At 41.4% G+C, this 21,774-nt stretch overlaps 1 protein-coding gene across 1 annotated transcript in view; it reads left to right on the top strand.

Moving 5' to 3' along the window:
* LOC306982442 (plexin-A1-like) overlaps window positions 1-2,869 on the top strand; it is a 240,913-nt gene extending 238,044 nt beyond the window's left edge. The window contains exon 31 of the mRNA XM_079582377.1: window positions 1,863-2,869. Coding sequence (XP_079438503.1) covers window positions 1,863-1,958 — 96 coding nt within the window. The 3' untranslated portion in view covers window positions 1,959-2,869. The remainder of the gene's footprint in view (window positions 1-1,862) is intronic.
* The last annotated feature ends 18,905 nt before the right edge of the window (window positions 2,870-21,774 follow it).

The raw sequence follows: 21,774 nt of genomic DNA, 5'->3' as shown, positions 1-21,774 counted from the left end.
TAGTCCAAAGTGATGACAGGAGAGCTAGCTTTAGCGGCTGGATCAGCACTGAGAATGTGTGCTGGGCCATGAGACAGACTGAAGACTTCCCTCAGAGCTAACGTTAGCGCTGATCAATTATGAAACAAGATATAAGCACCAATAAAGTTATGTAAAGAGCTCTTTAAAGTTGTGCTGTGTTGAACTTATAGTTTATTACAAAATTCTCATCAACAAAGAGCTGTAGCGGAGTTTCATGTAACATTAGCCGCTAACCACGAGCGCTAATCGGCCTCTGTTCAATAGTTTTAGGTGGAATTGAGCTTAAAAACTATCGTAGACCAAATATCAGCACAGTGGTACAGCACACATGCCTCACAGCTAGAAGGTCTCGGGTTCGATTCCCACCTGCACGGGGCCTCTCTGTGTGGAGTTTGCATGTTCTCCCCGTGTCTGCGTAGGTTTCCTCTGGCTGCTCTAGTTTCCCCTACGACTGAAAACATGTACAACAGGCTTGACTGAATGTAGTGTGTGTGTGAGTGAGCGGTTGGTAGTGGTCAGAGGGGCTTGATGGCACAACCTCGCTTCTGTCAGTCTACCCCAGGGCAGCCGTGGCTAGAATAGTAGCTTACCACCACCGAGTATGGAGTGAATAAACAATGATTACAGTATAGATACAGACGGCATCTCGTCATAGAAGGGGGCGTGGCTTCAACGAGTGGGGAAATAGAATCTTTAGAGAAACATAATTTTTCACTCTTTTTAGCCATTTTCTGGTGGAATATTTATCACATAAATAAAGTCAAGTGTAAATTGAGCCCATATGGATATTTTCTCACAGCAGATTGTTCAGTAGAAGTGAAAAAACGGCAGTTGTAGCTAGCGCTAGCTAACCATTAGCATTAGCCCGATGCTAACATGTAGCATCATGTTGCTAGCATCATGTTAGCATTCTCCGTTATTTATGTATTTATGGGCTGTTGAACCACTTTGCTCCTCCCCATGTCTTTGTATCTTTAACTAGTAGAAAACTATGTTCATAATTCAGCATTCGTTAAAGTATTTTTTGAATACTTAAAGAAAGTTTAGATTTCTCTGGAATCGCCCATATATGGTCATTTTTGAAAACAGTTAAGGGGGAAAACAATTTTGAAAAAAATCTAAACTTTGTCAAATTATTCAAAAACTACTTTAACAAATGCTGAATTATGAATATAGTTTCTACTAAATAAAGATACAAAGACATGGGGAGGAGCAAAGTGGTTCAACAGCCCATGAATACATAAATAACGGAGAATGCTAACTTCATGTTACATGTTAGCATCGTGCTAATGCTAACGGTTAGCTAGTGCTTGCTACAACTGCCGTTTTTTCACTTCTACTGAACAATCTGCTGTGAGAAAATATCCATATGGGCCCGATTTACACTTGACTTTATTTATGTGATAAATAAGTTGATATTCCACCAGAAAATGGCTAAAAAGAGTGAAAGAGCCAGAGGGAAAACAAAGGCGACCAGGAAGAATAGCTATTGCTGCGGTAATAACTAATGGGGATTCGTAATAAAGATGAAAAATAAAGACAAAGAAAAAATGATTTCTCCACCATTACTTTAACAAATGCTGAATTATGAATAGATGTTTCTACTAAATAAAGATACAGAGACATGGAGATTAGCAACAGCCAAAAAATAATAAATAAAACGGAGAATGCCAACTATGATGCTAACATTAGCTTCATGCTACATATGCTAATCCCAGCTTAAGTGCTGTTTCTTTGTTCCTACTGGACAAAGGACATTCAGATCCGTGGCTAGACTTCACATATAAACTTGGTGTCCAAATGGAGTGCGTTTTTTATAACCCCGTACGTTTCTGGTGCAGATTTTGTCGGCGTTGGAGCGGGACGAGCAGGCACGGAGACAGAGACTGCGCAGCAAACTGGAGCAGGTCATCGACACTATGGCTCTGGCCAGCTGAGGGTGCCCCTCCTCTCTCTGCGCCTTTTCCAGTGGACTCTTTTTACCCGGAAAAAAAACAAACGCCCAAACTTACAGACTCCTATAAGCTACATTCTGGACAACAGAACTGCAAAGGACTGTCCACGTTCAGGAGAAAAAATCGTAGGAAGTTTTACGGACACAGATTTCTACCTTTGTGGATGTTGTGGTTGGATTTTTTTGTTTTGTTTTCATGAAGTGACTTTTAGTGCTTCGACTTTCACCGAATGTCGCGGACTAAACGGACCAATCAGTGAAGAGATTCTGGCCCGTGTGACTTTGTTTCCAGGAAGAAAATCGAACTTGTTTTTTTTCCCCTTTTTTTTTTGTGTGTGTGTGTAAAATAGTAAAAAACTGCCCGCTCCTCTCTCTTTCACACACACCACTTGATCTACTGCGAAATTTGCACAGTTTACGGAAACAAAGGACATAGACGCTACAAAAGGAACAGTTTTTTAAAACCAAGGAGGACTTTTTTTTTTTATTTTAGGAAAAAAAATAAAAAATAAATGAATTTTGCAACAACAACAAAAAAAAGGCGTCGAAAACGTGACGGTCGTGTCGTGCCATGATTATTCTGAATGTCGTTTGGTGCAAAGATGTTTCGTTTTGGTGGAATGTGCTCAACCTTCGACTGGAAATGAGAGAATTTTCTTGGTTTGTGAAGAAGAAGAAAAAAAAAGAAAACACAAAAGAGGCGGGAGCAACAGGCTGAAGATTGAGAACTTACTACTAGAGGTGCAATCGTTTCAGGGACACCAAACCTCCACGCGAAGCCACGATTGTTGTTGCTTTGTTAGCGTTAGCCGTGTTAGCCACATTAGCATCGGAAATGTGCTTGTTTGTTTAATGGCTGAAATTCTCAACTGGTGTTGTCTTGGAGCCCGCTTATTTTTCACTCCCTCAAATGTGTGCGATATTTGGACTTTCTCGTCCCTATAACAGTGCTATTTTGATGCTAAACTGAAATCCAATGGGAAAAGTTCAATTAATTTTGGCCCAAATTAGAAAATGACCTTCAAGAGTCCAAAGCTCTCAATTTAAACATTACATGCATTAATTTACCATATTTTCTCCCACGCTTCATTCAACATCCCACCAGTTGAGAATCGTTACTTATCAGGAACTTCTATCTCAGCGGATTCTAAACGGAACAATGAAGTACAACACCTTGCACTAAATGCAAACTAACCAGCTCATAAACTCCTTGAATACTGGTCATTTCAAAAAAATAATCCAATGTGTGTGTCATCAATTTCTTTACTTTTTTTTGAGGTTCACTCCGTGATACAAGCGCCGTGTTTTGCATAAATGTTGCTTCGGACCTTGTGTCTCAGCTTTAGCTTTCGGATTAAAGTGATAGTCTGTGAGTTTAAATGTTTTACTAAATGAATAGAGTGTGCGTTATTGAGCGCCTGAGCCATTTGACGTAATGTGAATAGATTTAAACAATTCTATTTTGTCTAAATCCCCTCCCTTTGCTGATCTCAGACGCTAATGCCATCGCTTTGACCATTGAGCATGCTTTTCAGTCATGTGACCTTTGTTGTTTTGGCGGCCATTTTGAATTCCGAAGTAGAATTATACAGAACTACAACATATAACAATATCTCTACTCAGGGTGAAAATATCAATTGATTGACAGTGACATTTTTATGTCTCGTAATCGTTGCTCAATCATTGCTGACCAGTGAGTGAGTGTTTTAGCTGCTCAGGATGCTAGCATGCTACCGGTTAGCATTCAGCTTCAACAGCTCAGCTCTGACCTCTCCAAGAGAACCACAAACATCTCACCTCGGATACAACATGTGAGGTCAGAGCTTACTGTAGTACTTCCTCAGTGTTCATAGATGTGAGCCGCACATGTGTTTATTGTGTTGAAGCCATTGGCAGTTTGGTTGAATCAACTGCCAAGGGTTGAAGCTATATGCTAACCGGTAGCATGCTAACACTGACTCAGACTGAGACTCTGTTGACGTGCTGAACTGTAAAAATCACAGAGAAAGGTTTTCTGTTCCCACCCACAGTCAATCAGTTGTCTTTCATTTTCATCCTGAGTAGAGATATTGTTACACGTTGTAGTACTGCATAATTCTACTTCGGTATTCAAAATGGCTGCCAGAATTTTGCGTGATGTCATTGGAAACGCGTGTATACGGGGGAGATGTGGGGAAAAAAGGGGGAATAAAGAACTGCAACTGAAAATTGGATGTTTCGCACAAAGATTGGGCACTACAGATCGTTTCTGCCAAACGCTAGCTTGTATCACAAACGTTTTTTGGCGTCGTCTGCGCTGCTACTCAAAGCATTGCCAGTCATATGACATATTTCATCCCAAATGCATAATCTTGAGTTTCGCGATGAGCTGGTTAGAAGAAGCGTTTCCAAACATTGCCATCTGTGGCTTAAAAAACCTCTTTCTTCTTTTCTCCATTCTCTTTTGAATGACTCCTCATGTTGTGGTTGAGAACTTTGCGTTTGCTTGCCAATACCAAATTGTGGTCTGTATATTTTTCGACACTTTTTTAGTTTTGTTTTGTTTTCCTCTCGAGATGAGCAAAACGCTGAATCCCATTATCCGTTTCTTTCATTTTGAAATTCAACCTTTTCGGTGTAAATTGTACATTTTTGCGGGTACGACGGGGCGGAGGCGGTTCCCCCATGTGACGCTGAAGTAAATGGAGAGATGTGTGACGTTCTTTCTTTGTGAATGTGAATCTGCTGCTCAGTGTTATTCTATCAGAATCTTTTTAGGGCTGCTGTGGAGACGCAGCGGTGCGATCGGACTTTAGGAAGAAGAAAACAAAACGACCCTATCCCGCTGCAGTAAAGGGATGGAATGACCAAAATAGGCTGATCTAAATCTGAATTCACTCTCCTTGCAAGCCATGTTTCATGAATGCTAAAGATCGATCGAGCAGGGATAGTTTTTGCCTAAACTAGAGACCCAGGACTAAACCAGGAGTAGTTTCCGCCCAAGCATAAACAAGGAGCTACTGTGGTTGAACTTACCCAGGATATAGGTGTCTGTTACCTGGGATAGACTAATCCAGACATCAACTTCTCTGGATAAACGGTACAATGTGGAACAGATCGAGTCACCGACAAGTGTTCACATTTTCTGAATATCAAAATCATCATCAAATCATCACAAAAAATTACGACAAATGTATCCGACCACGCCATGAGCAGTGTCGTTTACGTTAGGAACGGTACAGTAGCCGTGAGAACGTAGAAAGTATGTTGATGAGCGAACGTACAGACGGACCTTGAAGTCTAGCGGTGGAATCCGTCTGTCAAAAGCTCGAATATCCATCCCAATTTCCAACGCGTACCTACGTTGATTTGTTAAAATACTAATACTTAAGACCGTTTTCAGTTTTCGTTGACTGAAACTGCGTCTGCCAAGAACGACACGTAAAACTCGTAACGTTCTGTGATTAAGGAGGCAGCATAGACCGTAGAACTGCGATGGACTTCTGCCAGAGCTTTCAGTGCAGGCTCGCAGAAGCTCATTCATGCTAGCTGTTTGGCCGGGTTTTTGGAGCCGATTTCCGTAATTTACAATAAAAATGGCCCGATGTCGCTTGTTGCCATCGAGATCTGCCCTGAAAGAAAGTGATCCAGCTTCGTAGGACCAGGGCGAACATCGGAACTGTAGTAAACCCTTCAGGACTAAGCGGACTCTTTCAAGCTCTTTCCTAAACCAGATCCGATAACCAAAACAAATGCTGTTCACCGATTCACGACAGACTTGTTTCCTTGTCATTCATTTCTAATTTGAAGTCTACATAGAGTCTCCTAAACTGGAACATTTGAAACCACATGTCCATGAGTTTCTCCCTCTTCGCTTCGATCGCACCGTTGCCCCGATCTCGAATGCTGTTGGCATCTCTGTCAGTGCCAGGTTTGTTTGTCTTTTTAATACTCATCAACCAAAACTTTTTAAACAGAGCACAACATCCCTAATCCCCACGCTTTCCTCCTTTACCCTATACGGTAATAGTTACAGCTGCGTTCATGAGCCGAAAACAACCACGTGTTTGTACGAAGGCATAGACTTGGGTTTTGGAATGACTTCTAAAGCTTATTTTAAAAATCGGATAGGTTTTTGTGGTTCTGCTGCTTTCAAGCGGGTTTGGGTGTGGTCTGAAGGGTGTCCTGGGACCTCGTGACGGGTCCACAAGGCGTCAGATCGACTATCACTAACGTACAACTGCCAAAACCTGTTTCCACCTCCAAAAAGGTCCCGAACCTCCACATTATCCGCTCCCAATTCACTTGAAGCAGCATTTCCCAAACACTGATCCACACTTTTGGATCCGAAACCCGTGACCTAGACCTGAAAGTGACTGACAGGACTTTTAACCCAATCTGAATCCAAACTAATCCCAGCAAAACTCGACATCCACGCTTCTCTCTCCAAGAATACACTTTATCGAAATGGTCCTAGCTTTAATAGTGGACAGCTGAAATGTTATTCAAAGTGCGAAATGAGTTCAATGACACTGGGGTTATGTTTCTGTGGTCAAAGGGCGATCGAAAAAGTTGTAAAGTTTACTTCATACTTCCTGTTTACTGTTACATCACATCCTGTCCTCTTCCTCCTTTCGTCAGCTGCCAATCAAGCAATTTTTTGGAGTTTTCATACGACCCAAAGCCGGTCCAGTGTAAATACTGTTGTTTTCAGATGTACTTGTACATAAAATGCATCGACCAGAGATTAAACTCTTTTTTGCTAAATGAAAATTAAAAAGTGTTTGATTTTTTAAAATGTCTCTGTTTCGTGGTGATTTCTTTTAGGGTTTCCCACTAATGTTATTTTTAGCCACCATATGTAGAAAATATTTAGATCAATTTAGTAAAGTTTGTATCTGTTTTATCTGGAACTTGTATGACACTTAAGGGGAGACACTACAGGCAAAACTCAATTTTTTTCAGTTTTCAGGTTTTGGGCCAAATTGGTCTCTGAACATATAAGCTTTCACCCGGAAACAGAAAATATACCTAATCTTCACAAAAACATGTTTAAATATTGCGCTGATTCAATGTTCCCCCATAGACTTATATGGGAGAATGCAATTTCAAGGGCGTTTTTCTCAAAACACATTTTTCTGTCATTGTAGCGACACTATGTCCACGTTAGTCGGACCTAAAGACTTCACATTTTCCAGCCTTGGACTGAACAATATTTGGAAGATTTTTTCAGAGGGATTTTTTATTATTTAATCCCTTAAGCCCCATTTATTGAGTTTTGAATGTCATAAAATAAGGCGAAAATTACATTTTTACAAACTTTTCCACTAAAAAACAGCTTATTTTAAAACTAAAAAAGAAATCCAAAATCCCCTCTGAGAAAGTCTTGGAAACTCATTCATCAATAAAATGAAACCATACATTTGAATGTAGCTCTATCCATTATTCAGATTTCGTCGCCAAAAAGATGGGAAATTTGGGGCATTTTTAGGCATAAAACACCTTGTTCTTATATGAAAAGATAAAATAACAGAAAACTTGCCATGTATTTTTTTCTCACATTTATGCCAGTGATCGACAGCAACAGTTTCAAATTGATATCTGTAAATATACATATTTTCCCTATTCACCTGCAGGGTCTCGCCTTAAGCCAGATATAGGAAGGATCGTTTTTTTTCCGCAATGTTTTGTTGAATGGTCGGCAAACAGCAGATTTTACCAGGCTTGAAGAGCTATTTAATGAAACCACAGATCTTTCTACAGAAGCAATGCCCGTGCTCGTGAACATTGTTTTGATCCACCGTGGAACTATTATAGACTGTTTATTTCAGAAATTAAGGACATTTTTTGTTTGCCTGGCTCTGCCATACTATTCCCTGTCCATTCCACACAGGGAAGTTCAGTCTGTTAACGGAGCAATAGGTGGTGTTCACGTTTTAGAATGTGATGATGTGATACTGTCAGTCAAAAATTAAATATCTCAGAAGATTAGAATATCACATGAAATCCATTAAAAAATGATTTTAAACTGAGAAATGTCAGCCCTCTGAAAACTATAATCATGCATATGTACTTAGCACTGCTTTAAAGGGGCTAGATGCAAGTTTGCCATTTTGTACTCACTACTGCCACCTCAGGTCATACGTGTAACTGCACCCTCTATATTAAGCTTGTGCATGACAGCACTTCAGGCAGTTGGGGTGAACAGGTCTGAGCTCATTCTACACATTAGGACATTGTTGGAACATGTAGGGGGAGGAAAATACTTAATTTAAACATTTTTAAACTCCGTATAGTCTCTTTAAGGCAGTAATTCAAGTAAAAGTACTAAGTAACTTGTTTACTTTAGTAAATCCTTTCCGTAGTCCCTCTGGGGGTAGTTTAAGTGTTAATGGGATGATTGGGGGGTCTTTCATCTCCCCCTGGTGTCTCTGGCCAGAAAACCATAATTGCAACAATAGAATAAGAAGAAGCTAACAGGCCAAGTGGGCAAAGCTAACTGTGGGCTAACGTCACTTAAACAGTATTTTATCTCCATTGTGTAATTGGACGTACAATATCCCTCTGTCCCTTAGTCTTTTCTGTCAGCGTAGTATTTACTGTCACAGTTAAAAAATGCAACATGCTACGACACCTGCAGTGGCGCTTATGGCCTCTAGGGGCAAGAGTTACTTAGTACTGCTTTAATGTGGCGTGGCATGGATGGTAACAGCCTGTGGCACTGCTGAGGTGTTATGGAAGACCAGGATGCTTCAATAGGCCTTCAGCTCTGCTGTATTGTTCGGTCTCTCATCTTTTTTTGGCAATGCCCCATAGATTCTCTATGGAGTTCAGGTCAGGCAAGTTTGCTCGCCAATCAAGCACAGTAATCCAATGGTCATTTAACCAGGTTCTGGTACTTTAGGCAGTGTGGGCAGGTGCCAAGTCCTGCTGGAAATGAAGTCAGCATCTCCACAAAGCTTGTCTGCTGAAGGAAGCTCAAATCATCACAGACTGTGGAAACTTCACACTGGACTTTAAAGGAACAGGCCACCGTTTTTACATACTGAGATATGTTCTTACCTTAACTTTGCTGAGTTCTTTAGGACCTGTCTGATCTTCCCCCGTGCCTTCAGTCACGTAAACACAGCGCAGACGGCGTTAGCATTTAGCCTCTCCCTCTCTCCTCTATAGCTCCAAAACAGGTCAAGATAGAAGATACCAAGCTCTTCCACGTTTTCCCTATTTAAATATGGTTACGTGAAGTGTTACACTACAAAGTATAATTACACAAAATTAAACAATGTGGATTTTCTAAGCGGATAAAAGGGGGAACTATATTGTAAGGCGTAATAATACCAGGAGTAGTTCGAAATCCGCAGTAATCTTCACTTTACTGTGCAGATGCCAAACTTCTCCTGGTATTATTACGCCTTACAATATAGTTCCCCCTTTTATCCGCTTAGAAAATCCACATTGTTTAATTTTGTGTAATTATACTTTGTAGTGGAACACTTCACGTAACCATATTTAAATAGGGAAAACGTGGAAGAGCTTGGTAGCTTCTATCTTGACCTGTTTTGGAGCTATAGAGGAGAGAGGGAGAGGCTAAATGCTAACGCCGTCTGCGCTGTGTTTACGTGACTGAAGGCACGGGGAAGACCAGACAGGTCCTAAAGAACTCGTCAAAGCTAAGGTAAGAACATATCTCAGTATGTAAAAACGGTGGCCTATTCCTTTAAGCATCTTAGATTGTGTGCTTCTCCATTCTTCCTGCAGAAACTGGGACCTTGGTTTCCAAATGTGATGCAAAATGAGCTCTAATCAGAAAAGAGAACTGTGGACCACAGAGCAACAGACCAGGTCTTTCTTTCTTTAGCCCATGCAAGACGCTTCGGACGTTGTTTGTAGTTCAGGAGTGGTTTAACCAGAGGAATCTGACGTTTGAAGCCCATGTCCAGGATCCGTCTGTGTGTGGAGGCTCTTGATGCACTGACTCCAGCCTCAGTCACACCTTATGACGGTCCCCCACACTTTTGAATTTTCCAGACCGTCCTCTCCAGACTGAGCTCATCCCTGCGGCTTGTGCACCTTTTTCTTCCACACCGTTCCTTCCACTTCTGCTTTGATACAGCACTTTGAAAACATCCAACTTCTTTTGCTCTGACCGTTTGAGCTTTCCCTCCTTATGGACGGCGTCAATGGTGGTTTTCTGCACAACTGAACCAGACTGAGAGACCATTTCCTGGTTAGTTTAGGCACACGTGTGAAAGATCTTTTTTACAACTTACAAGGCTGAAAATGAGCAGCCTTAATGAAACCTCAGCACAGACAAAGGTATATTCTAGTTCTATTTGGATTGAGTCACAAACTCTATTCTATTCTATTGTTTCTCAATGACACATCAGAACAATGCCAGCTGTTTGGACCTACTTTCATTTGCACCAACTACAATGTACTTTTTCACAGCAAAATGGACAGCTAACAACATTTTTTATTGTTTAGAATGCAGGAAAATGCATCTAAATAGATTTTTGTTCTCCTGGGAACGATACGATATGCCTGACTAATCAGAGGCAACAGTCGCACACTCACTTCCAATCCATTCCAACCAGCTCCACATGTCCTTTATATCGTTCCAGTGACGCTCAGAAACAGCTCTTTGTAAAACAGTCAAATTAAGTTCTGCTTCATTATTTCTGCCTGTAACAGCAGCCAGGCAGATGGAAAAGTTGCTTTTGCGGCTGAATTCTCATGAACACACTAATAATGTGTTATCAGCCCAGTCCAGACACGTGCAGAGCCGTTCAGAGTGAGCCTGAGCGTCACCTCTGACCTCTGCGTAATTACATTCCTAAGGTTTCAATGTTCAGGAATACAAATGAAATCAACGAGTGAGTGACAAATGCTGTTGGAGTTTCAGGACCGTTAATACCACAAAAGTGCAGCACATTTTACTGCTACTCCTACTATGAGTACTGCGCCGTGTGTTGGCTCTACTACGATTACGACTAGGCCTTCGACTACGGTATATGTATATATAACTAAAGATCTTCTTCTTTTTCTTCTATATGTGCTCCTTTCATAATCTTTAGTCAGATAAATAGTACCGCGTACGAGCAACTATCTTGACCATAGACTGTCCTTGCAGGTAGTATCTCCGACAAAGGCAGAAGTGAGATTCATGAATTTGTCACATTTTTGCCGAAGCTCCTCTATTTTATATTGAGTTTATAACCACATTTTGTATCCAATAGACTAAGCCTATAGCCTAGATTTTCATTAGAGATTACACAGCGTTCCAAATTATTACGCAAATGACATTTTTCTAAGATTTTCTAAATTGTCAACTCAAATGAGAGTCAGCATAATTTTCAAGTCTTTAACTGGTAGAGGATCATTTAAATGTGGTGGAAAAAAATTCCTAGTGATAACAGTATTTTTTTCAAAAATAAATATAATAAAAACCTCAAAATCCACTGTTCCAAATTATTAAGCAACATAATACATTTTAAAGCTTGTAATTAACTGAAAATGGTCATGTGTTGTATTTGTAGCATTAGGAGGTCATATTTACTGAAATCAAAAGCTATTTCAATCAAAAAAAATATTAACAGGTCAAGTTATATTTTACCAAAGGAGCCCTTGTGTGATCGCAGCTTCAAAATTCTTAAATCCATTAAACTTGTGAGTTTTTGTAGAGTTTCTGCTTGGATTTCTTTGCAGGATGTCAGAATAGCCTCCCAGAGCTGCTGTTTGGATGAAAACTGCCTCCCACCCTCATAGAAGTTTTTTTTTGTTGAGGCTCTAAAGGTTCTCAATAGGGTTGAGGTCATGGGAGGAGGGGGTCCACATCATGAGTTCCTCTCCTTTTATGCCCATAGCAGCCAGTGATGCAGAGGTTTTCTTTACAGCAGGACATGGTGCGTTGTCATGATGAAGAGGATTTTCACAGCTCTTCATTTTGGGCCTAATGGGACACGATACCATCCATGAGTTTCATTATTATTGTTTTTTTTTAACCTTTTTGAGACAAAAATCCAATTTGCATAATAATTTGGAACACAGTGTATAATGATATTAATGAGAAAAATAAAATAAAATCTTGAAGCCCGACTGCCATGATATCTCAGCCCGACACGGCAGAATTTCAGGTCGAGTATAAAATGACATCTCTAGTTTGATTTTACAAGGGAAAGATGCCAGGGTTGACAAATCTAGCAAACCACTCGACAAAGCTCACATTTGGTCTCAAACAACAGATCGGATTGTCTCCTCAGGTCTCACCACTTCAGTGTTTGGCGATGCAAGCGGCAAACACGTTCTCCCATTCTCTCATCCTCAGTCATAATCACATACTGTCTAACACACACATCATGATGCAGAATCTGAAGGTCATAGGCTGACCTCAGTCCATGACTTCATGTTCTGCAGAGTAGGTTTCCTCCTGTAGCTCAGCCTCAAACGTGAAAGCGTCCCTCTGAGCGTGGCTGGCAGATGTGTTGGGCACACTGCTGTTCACTCGCTCTCTCCGACCTGCATCTCTCAACCATCCAAGTTTGAATTTTGGACAACTGGCAGCTTCAGAAGGGCATCTTTGTGACCACATCAGGTGTCAGAGCCCCTGGAACTACTGGGTGTGGATGTGATGGGTGAGCACACAAACACAAACAGCTGCTGGCCACCATTATGTACAATTAACAAAACATAGTCAAGTGACAAGTAGTATCTTTTACACATTTGGTGCATCGAAAGGACTGCTGACAGATCAGGGTCATCAATTTTGTAATCAAGATGTTTTATTATTATTATTATTTTTTAATCAATTTACGTGTAAACCCATTCAGAGTTTGGGTCAGAAGTCTGATCATTTATGCTGACATGAGGACAGCTGGGTACTATTAAACACTTTATTTTTATACTTGGTTTTCGATACCGGAACAATACTTATTTCGATACCTAAACTAAATCATGTGTTGTATAGAACCAGAAAACAGAACAATAATCGGGGTTTCCGCGGGCCATTAAAAGGCATTAAATGAATTATGTAAAAATGAAGACCCTAAAAGTCATTAAATCAAATTCAAACCGGCATCTTTACAGTATTTGTAAACTTCTCTACACGACCTGACGGAGCTGTCGGGTATGTGGAGGGAGCAACAGCTGTCACTGACTGGGTAAGCAGGCTGTGTTTATCTTGCTTTGAATGTACACTGACCTATATAGCATGTATTAACTGTAGGCTTCTCTATGTCCACAGACTCAATGTAGAGCCTGAAACAGCAGGCTGCACATTTCCTCTGCAGGAAATACAGACAGAAGACCTATTTGTGTATGTTGGAAAGACAAAAGGGTTTTGTTGCCCCCTTGTGGCAACTAGCGGTAAACGCACTTTCCAGGTAGGCCACGCCACAGCCTCAGCTTTATTTTGGTTCAGTTCTACACGAGGCTCAGATGCGTTTTTGACCACAAGTAAGCCAACACAAGCCTTAGCTCGGTGGACTATATACATGTGTTTTGTCAATATGTTGTTTGTGAATAGATGATTATTTGTGTTCTTGGGTGCAGTGTTCTCTTAATTTGTGGAACTAACTAGAATGCTAATGCTAGTATGCTAGTGTCCTGCTAAGCTAGCATTATTATGTTGTGTTATGTAAATGTTATGTTTATTAGGGCAATTGTAGTAACTATTGTTTTAGTATTATTTCTTTGTAGACCACACACACACTCGTTCATACCTGCTGCTGGATGTCTGAGCTTCATTAAGGCGAGACACTGCAGGTGAATAGGGGGTAAATAAATGTAGAGATGTCAATTTGAAACTTTTGCTGAACATCACAGATATAAATATGAGGAAATAATGTATTGCACTTTTTCTGTCATTTTATGTTTTCACATAAAAATAAGGCATTTTGAGAATTAAAATGGCCAAAATTGCCTATATTTTGGGCAAAGAAATCAAAATAATGAATTGAGCCTGATTAAAATGTTATGGTTTTATTTTATTGACATATTAGTAACTAAGATTTTTTCAGAGGGGATTTTGGATATTTTGTTCAGTTTTTCAATAAACTAATCATCAGTGAAAAAATCTGTAAAAACTCAAATTCCGTCTGTTTTTTTGTTTGTTTCAAAGCTGAATAAATCAGGCTAGGAATTAGATATTAAAAAATCCCTCTGAGAAAACCTTCAAAATACTGTTAGGTCTCAGACTGTAAAGTTTGGAGTCTGTGGGAGCTTCTATAAGGGCTCAGGCTCTGCCCGAGTGCGGCTTCTCTCATTCAGAGAAAACCAGCCCTGATGTTTTGTAGCGAGTGCTCATGCTCGGCCCGTTCTCCAACTTTTCCGCTCCAGCGTCTCGTAGGAGGAAAAACACCATATTTGGGTGAAAGCGTCATCACGGGGCCCCTTAGCAGGACACGTGGATGTCAAATCTGTCAATATTTATGAATGAAAACCCGCTTGAAAGACGGACTTTCTACGCGGCGCAGCAGCTACTTCCGGGTCGCCCCCACCTCGCAGACAAAACATCATAAAATAAACATCATCATTTTTATATCTGACATGAAAACTAAGATGTAAAGGGAGGAAAATAGATCAAAATCTCCACTTCGACCACTGCGTGAAAAATCAATACTTTCACCTGCCGTGTCTCGCCTTAAACCCAACTGAAACGCACCTGCATCCTATCCTTGTGTTCTGACCGACACCCCGGGGCGAATACAAATATCTGAGCCAACACCTATGTATACAGTCCCAACACGTTAAACTAAAGAACTCTACAATAGTGTGGGCTGCTGAATTATAATTATATTACATAGTAGTTCCATTCAGCCTTTATTAGTGGCACACATGGCATAAGGGCGATAGCCATTTTTGTTTCAAACATCCACATTGTAAACATTTATTTTGATTTATCACTAAAGTCTCATCTTGAATACTGCAATGCGCACATGAAATATTTTTTCATTCTAACACCACCAACATTCCGAATGATTAATAATTCCCACATTCTGTTTACTGATGCTGCTGCGAGAGCTAGCTTTTTGGCTAGCAGAAGCAGAAACACAGGTGCAAATAACGTTTCCAGTTAAAAACATCAACACAATGCAGTTTTAGCCTATATTGATTAATAGACTGTAAACACTCGCCAACCTGATGTATTTCTGATAACTTAATACTTAAAGTAGAATGCTGTGAGTAGTAGGGAGGTTTAATGCAACATTCAGGGACGAGACAGCTGGTATTAATGGGCTATAGTGGCCTGATATTTGTCATTTTTTGTGTATTTCGTATCACAACTAGAAGAAGAAGAAGATCTTTATTTATATAGCGCCTTTCACAGACATATAGTCACAAAGCGCTTTACATGAGACAGTTGTACATTCATTCCACACTTGTGGAATGAATGTACCGAAAGTCATTAATGTGTCTAGTCATTGTAGTTGTTTGCATCTGCTCGCGATTTTTTGCCACAAAGAACAGAAACGGACTAGTTTTGATCGACCCTGCTGGCAAAGCACGCTGAGGTCTGCGCAGAGGCTCCTCATCGGTCACAGTGACTCGCACGCGGCTCCTCAAGAGCACGGAGAGAAACGAGCAAACGACCGGTGGGTTTGAGGAGATCCAAAGGACAAGACGAGAGAGACTCCGTGCTCCTGGGTGAGTGGTTTAACTTACTGTTTTACTTTATTTTAAAATGGTTGCATCAGCTTCAGTGACTGTGTTCTTTGTCCATCTGCTCACTCTCCACGGAGCGACTCGGGCCCTTTTTCAGACCAATCGAAACAAAACGGGGCCCGCAGAGGTTGTGGCTTTTGTCCCTAGCAGCTTCCGGACTCCAGCTGAGAGCTCACAATGCCAGCAGACACGGTTCAGACGCAGCAGATCGATACAGGAGGTTCTACAGAACAATAAGAAAAGGTCCTATTCTCCCGACCCGCACGCCATTTAAACCTGCATTATTATAATCCTCTGAGTGACCTCAATTAAGTCGCACTGCTGCTGTGTTCTGTGAAGAGCACTTTATAAAACCCACAGACTGTCGGCTGCATCTGCACTGGCTCAGGAAGTTTCAAACATGAACCACCATTCATGAATATGCATATTTGAGTGAATGATGATATACGATCTGAAGCCACAGCAGTTTCAGACTCTCTGCAGCTACAGTCCTTATTGATAGCCTCTTAGTAGCCTCTTAGTTACAAAGTGAAACTGTTTGAGTAATTCTTATGGCCGTCTATGTCAAATGGTGTTTGTGTGTGTGGCAGGTTGCACCAAATTAATGGCATAAGCTGTGTTAGTGTTCCTATAAATGCCCTCTTATGATGTAAATAGAGCTTTTACATCATGTGGACCATGATCCACATGGTCCGGGATGGTGTCAGTTTTAAGGCATTCATATCATTTCTCAAGTTTCCACATAAGAAACAGATTATTAGATGATGTTTAGATGCCGTTGCATGTGAACCCGACCCACAATAAGCAGAAAAAACTGAATATGTTTTAGTATTTGGATCAGAAGCCACTTTTATCCATTCTTAGTTGTATAAAGTTTTAAATATATAAACTACCAAGCCTCATATTGAACTCTTTTGGCATCACCTTCATTTCTTTCACCTCGTGTGGTCTGGTCATGTGGTTTATGACACACCGTCTTCATCTATAGGAGCTTTTCAACAGGACCATACCGGAATGGACCGGAGTGGTCGACATTCCAAAAGTGAACCGTTCCGCTCCCAAAAGGGGGTCCAAACCACTCCAGTCCCCTGACCACTTCAGCCCTGGGGTCTGGGGGGCGGGCTTGTCACCACTCTCTTGTCACTATCTGAATAGTCTGCTTGCATATTCAAAGTCAGCTTTCTCTTCACAAATTTAAACCAGGCTCTTCATGACTTGTTCACATAAAATATAGGCAACTTCGGCCCTCTCTACTCAGAGCCTACATGCCTGATTTTGATGTGGAAACGTTCAATAAAATGATATATTTCCCCTCATATTAATGACGTTTGATTTGCACAACACTTTTACAATACGTCTTTTACAAAGTCTCGTATCTCCCTCTTTTATTTTGGACGCACTTAAAAGAATAAGCCGACTCGTTTTGGTCATTGTTGTGTTTTCTTTCTTTTTCTTCTCAATAACTGTCCTACTGGAGCTTGGAAACCACTCGGACAGCTCAAATAAAGAACTAAAACAAAGACTTGCCGGGGCTGGTATAGGCGTGGAAGAAACAGCTACATCCAAATAAAGTCCAGATGCGTTAATTGCTATAGTTTAAAGCCCAAAGATGATCAGGACGCACATCCGAATGGTGCAGACAAATGATGTGAAAATAGATCCAATTCTTGCTGTAAGTGTTTCCATGTTGAGGTAAAAGCGTATTCCCGCAGTTAAAACATACTTAATGATCCAGGGAGAGTCGCAAATGCAAAATTCCAAGACATTGCCGCTGCAGCTTCTTCGGCCTGACTGTGTAAAAGTGAACATGCACGTACATGGCACTGCTGATTTTTACCATCGCTTTGGTATGGATAGAGCCTTGAGGCCTACTAGAGATAGGCTATATTAAAGTCTATTTTATGAATTAGTTTAGGAAAATAATGAACGCTCTGCCCACCTAATGGCAGAACTTTGCATATTCAAAGGTGTTTTGATGCAGGACTAAAGCTCAGTGATACCAGGCTGTGGTTGTTTTAATGTTAATGTTTCCTTTGTTTCGTGGTGAGTGAAGGGAAACATGGAGATGCATCGTGATAATTGGCCTAAATGGAATCGGATCGGGCTGGTGGTGGTTACGGATGTGTGGATCCAGATGCATCGTTGTCTCGGTTATGATTCGAATCGCATCGTAGCTCTGCTATGACCAAGTGCGTCTTAAATGAATCGGATCGTGGCAGGTGCATCGAGACGCGAATCGGATCGGACAGAGGCCTAAGATTCCCATCCCTAGTCTGAAGTGATCCGTTATCTTTTTGGAGTACTGCTTCTTGGCTTTTTTTGATGCCGCGGGACAGGTTGGCCCTATAGCTTTTTACCAGAGGTCCCGAGGTTATTCCAATCCCATTCGAAAAGGGCTCAAGTGTGTTTGTACCTTTGATTTTGGCAATGTTCTTTCGAAGGGAAAACGCTACTATGGATCGAATCTGAACCCATTCCATCTTTGTTTAAACTATGGCTCTGCAGCATGCCAGTGTGGCTTGTGAACGCAGCCTCTTCCCATTCAAAAGACAATAAATGCCGCCTGTCTGACACGAGCGTGTGACTGCTCTTTGACAGTCACCACCAGAACAAACCTGTCACCATTCCCTCCAAACAACAGACCCAAAAATAAACTCATCAGCGCAGTGAAGACCATTGAACCGTTGATCAAGAGCGTTTCTATTTTAGCCTCAAAGAGAAAATGATTGTCAAATATGCAAATGGCGGCGTCGAATTGTCTCCGCGGTGAGTGAAGTCCGTGGCTTTGGTGTCGCTCCCGTCAGTGAGAGGAAAGTGACACTTGATGTTCAGATCATTTGGAGTTTGGAGCCCTGGATTGACAAAAAAAAAAATGATGATAATCTTTGAGAGTTTGGAAACGTGGGGGCAGACTTTTCAAAACTGGAACAAAGAGTGAACCATGCAGAAATGAATAAAGGGCAAAGCCAGGACTATGTTTGATTAGACGTGCGCCCGACCCACAATAAGCAGAAAATACGGAATATGTTTCAGCATTTGGATCGGGGAGCCACTTTCATATGTACATTTTTCATCATTAAAAGGAACAGGCCACCGTTTTTACAAACTGAGATATGTCCTTCACATTCGGCCTCTCCCAATGTACCTATAGCTCCAAGCAGGGGTGAAGTTAGAAGCGACCAAGCTCTTCCACGGGCACAAAGACCAGGCAACAACATGTAAATCAACTCGTCTAAGCTCAGGTAAGGCAAGGCAAGGCAAGTTTATTTGTAGAGCACAATTCATACACAAGGCAATTCAAAGTGCTTCACAGTTGCATGAATACAAGAAAGCAAATAGAATCAATAAAAACATCAACATGAAACTAATCAATTACAGTAAGAGGCAAGAGTGTAGATAAAATACTTTCAGTTCTATGCATTTTTAAGTCTTGTTTTGACTCGCTCTGTCTTGAGCACTATTTTTCTTGCTCGTTCACTCAAAGTTGCCTAACCTCTGTTTTGTCGCTCCTTCCCCTCTGGACATCAACATAGAATTAATCAATTAAAGTAAAAGACAAGAGTGTAGATCAAATACTTTCAGTCATATGCATGGGCAAAAAGAACTGTTTTCAGCCTGGATTTGAACATTAGCCTGGATTTGAACATCCAGGCTAGAGCATATGTGACCCATCACGAGAACGGGGGACACAACTCGGTTTTGGGGCATTTTGAGCGGGACATAGTTTGTGAAAGTGGTGGCTCTGACATCACATGGGTGAGCGGTTTTACATCCGAAACAGCAGAACGCCTCAGAACTGTGTACTAGGGGCGACAGTGGCACAGATGGTAGAGAGGGTCGTCTCATGATCGGAAGGTCAGGGGTTCGAATCCCACCTCCTGAAAGTGCACATTGTCGTTGTGTCCTTGGGCAAGACACTTCACCCACATTGCCCCCAGTGTCTGCGTACATTGGTGTATGAATGAGAGTATGAATGGGTGAGTGGATCCTTGCTGTAAAGCGCTTTGAGTGCCTAATGTAGGTGGAAAAGCGCTATATAAGTTGAGACCATTTACCATTTTACCATTTACTACTTTGGTACTACTACCACATGGAGAGATTTGAACTATAGGGTTACCTGACAACGCATATATGCAGTTAGGTGTGGAGGTTTTTTTAAAAATAGGGCTGTGTGGATTCAAGACGGAGGACGGTTTTATAAATACCCTGCTACGTGTGGACTCCTGCAAACCTCCGACATTGCTGAATTTGCACTTTTTAATATTGAGCTCAAAATCCGACGGTGAACGGTGCATGAGATTGTCTTTTTTTGCTGCTATTTTTCTGGTTAACACATGAACAGGTGCCAGTGTCTTGTAGACACATCTGGAAGCTCCATCAGGTGAGAGCAGATGTTGCCCAGCAGCTGTTGGAACAAATGTACGGACACTTATTGGGGCGTTTCTCATTACAAACCACGGCATGTTTGTTTTGAGTAGTATGGCAGCAGTAGTAGTAGTAGTAGTAGTAGTAGTAGTAGTAGTAGTAGTAGTAGTAGTAGTAGTAGTAGTAGTAGTAGTAGTAGTAGTAGTAGTAGTAGTAGCAGTAGTAGTAGTAGTAGCAGCACAGTTAGTTGCAGAGGAGACTTGATGGACTCTTTCCTCAGTAATAATGCATTCATACAGAGAAGGAGTAACCGAGGCTCTCTCTCTCTCTCCTCTGTGACCTGTCCAAGATGGCCGCCTCATTTCCAGCTCCCCTGTCACGCTTCATCATCTGTGTAACAAGCAACAGCCGGGAAGAATGAAACAAGCTCGCGCAGAAGCAAAAAGGAAGGATGATTAATAAGAGAAAGTGGAGGGAGAGAGAGAGAGAGAGAGGGAGAGAGAGGGAGAGTGGAAGGAAGGAAGAAAGAGGAGATGGAGAGAGGGGGAGGAAAGAGGAGAGAAAGAGCAATAAGAGAAAGGGGGTGAGAGGAGAGAAAGATGGATAATAGAAAGAGAGGGATGAGAGAAAGAGAGAGGAGAGAAATGGGGAGTGAGAGGAGACAAAGAGGGAAGAGAGAGAGAGAGGGAGGAGTGTGAACAATGAGCTCTGTAGAGATAATCACAGCAGACATGAGCCTCAGAGTTGGACAGTGTATATGAGCGTGACAAGGAGACTGTCCATCAACATTAGGACCAGTCCAGGAAGTGAACCAGAGGACTGTGTCATAAACCCCTCAGAGCAGCCAGGGGTGGAAGAGCGACCTGCACCAGGTCATTCTGCTCTGACGTTTGATTCAAAATGTCACGTGACTCAGGCTGAATACACCGATGAAAACTTTTCCTTTATGAAGGCAGTCAAACAGTTTAAGATCAGCAAGAAGAGAAGCATCCACTCGGAAAAACAAAAACCTATTGTGTGTACGACTGTACTGAGCCCTGACCCACTGTGTGTCGCTTATACTGATACTAAATGTCAGTGTGGAGAGTGTTTTAAAGCCACAACATGTAACATTTCACCAGATGTTTGTGTGTTGCAGATGTTTGTGTGTTGCAGATGTTTGTGTGTTGCAGATGTTTGTGTGTTGCAGATGTTTGCGTGTTGCAGATGTTTGCGTGTTGCAGATGTTTGTGTGTTGCAGATGTTTGCGTGTTGCAGATGTTTGCGTGTTGCAGATGTTTGTGTGTTGCAGATGTTTGTGTGTTGCAGATGTTTGTGTGTTGCAGATGTTTGCGTGTTGCAGATGTTTGTGTGTTGCAGATGTTTGCGTGTTGCAGATGTTTGTGTGTTGCAGATGTTTGTGTGTTGCAGATGTTTGTGTGTTGCAGATGTTTGTGTGTTGCAGATGTTTGCGTGTTGCAGATGTTTGTGTGTTGCAGATGTTTGTGTGTTGCAGATGTTTCAGATGTTTGCGTGTTGCAGATGTTTGTGTTGCAGATGTTTGTGTTGCAGATGTTTGTGTTGCAGATGTTTGCGTGTTGCAGATGTTTGTGTGTTGCAGATGTTTCAGATGTTTGCGTGTTGCAGATGTTTGTGTTGCAGATGTTTGTGTTGCAGATGTTTGTGTGTTGCAGATGTTTGTGTGTTGCAGATGTTTGTGTTGCAGATGTTTGTGTGTTGCAGATGTTTGCGTGTTGCAGATGTTTGTGTGTTGCAGATGTTTCAGATGTTTGCGTGTTGCAGATGTTTGTGTTGCA

The sequence above is a fragment of the Gobius niger genome (genome assembly GCF_951799975.1).
Source record: "Gobius niger genome assembly, chromosome: 24".
Taxonomy (NCBI): Eukaryota; Metazoa; Chordata; class Actinopteri; order Gobiiformes; family Gobiidae; genus Gobius; species Gobius niger.
This window is presented reverse-complemented; position numbering and strand designations above follow the sequence as displayed.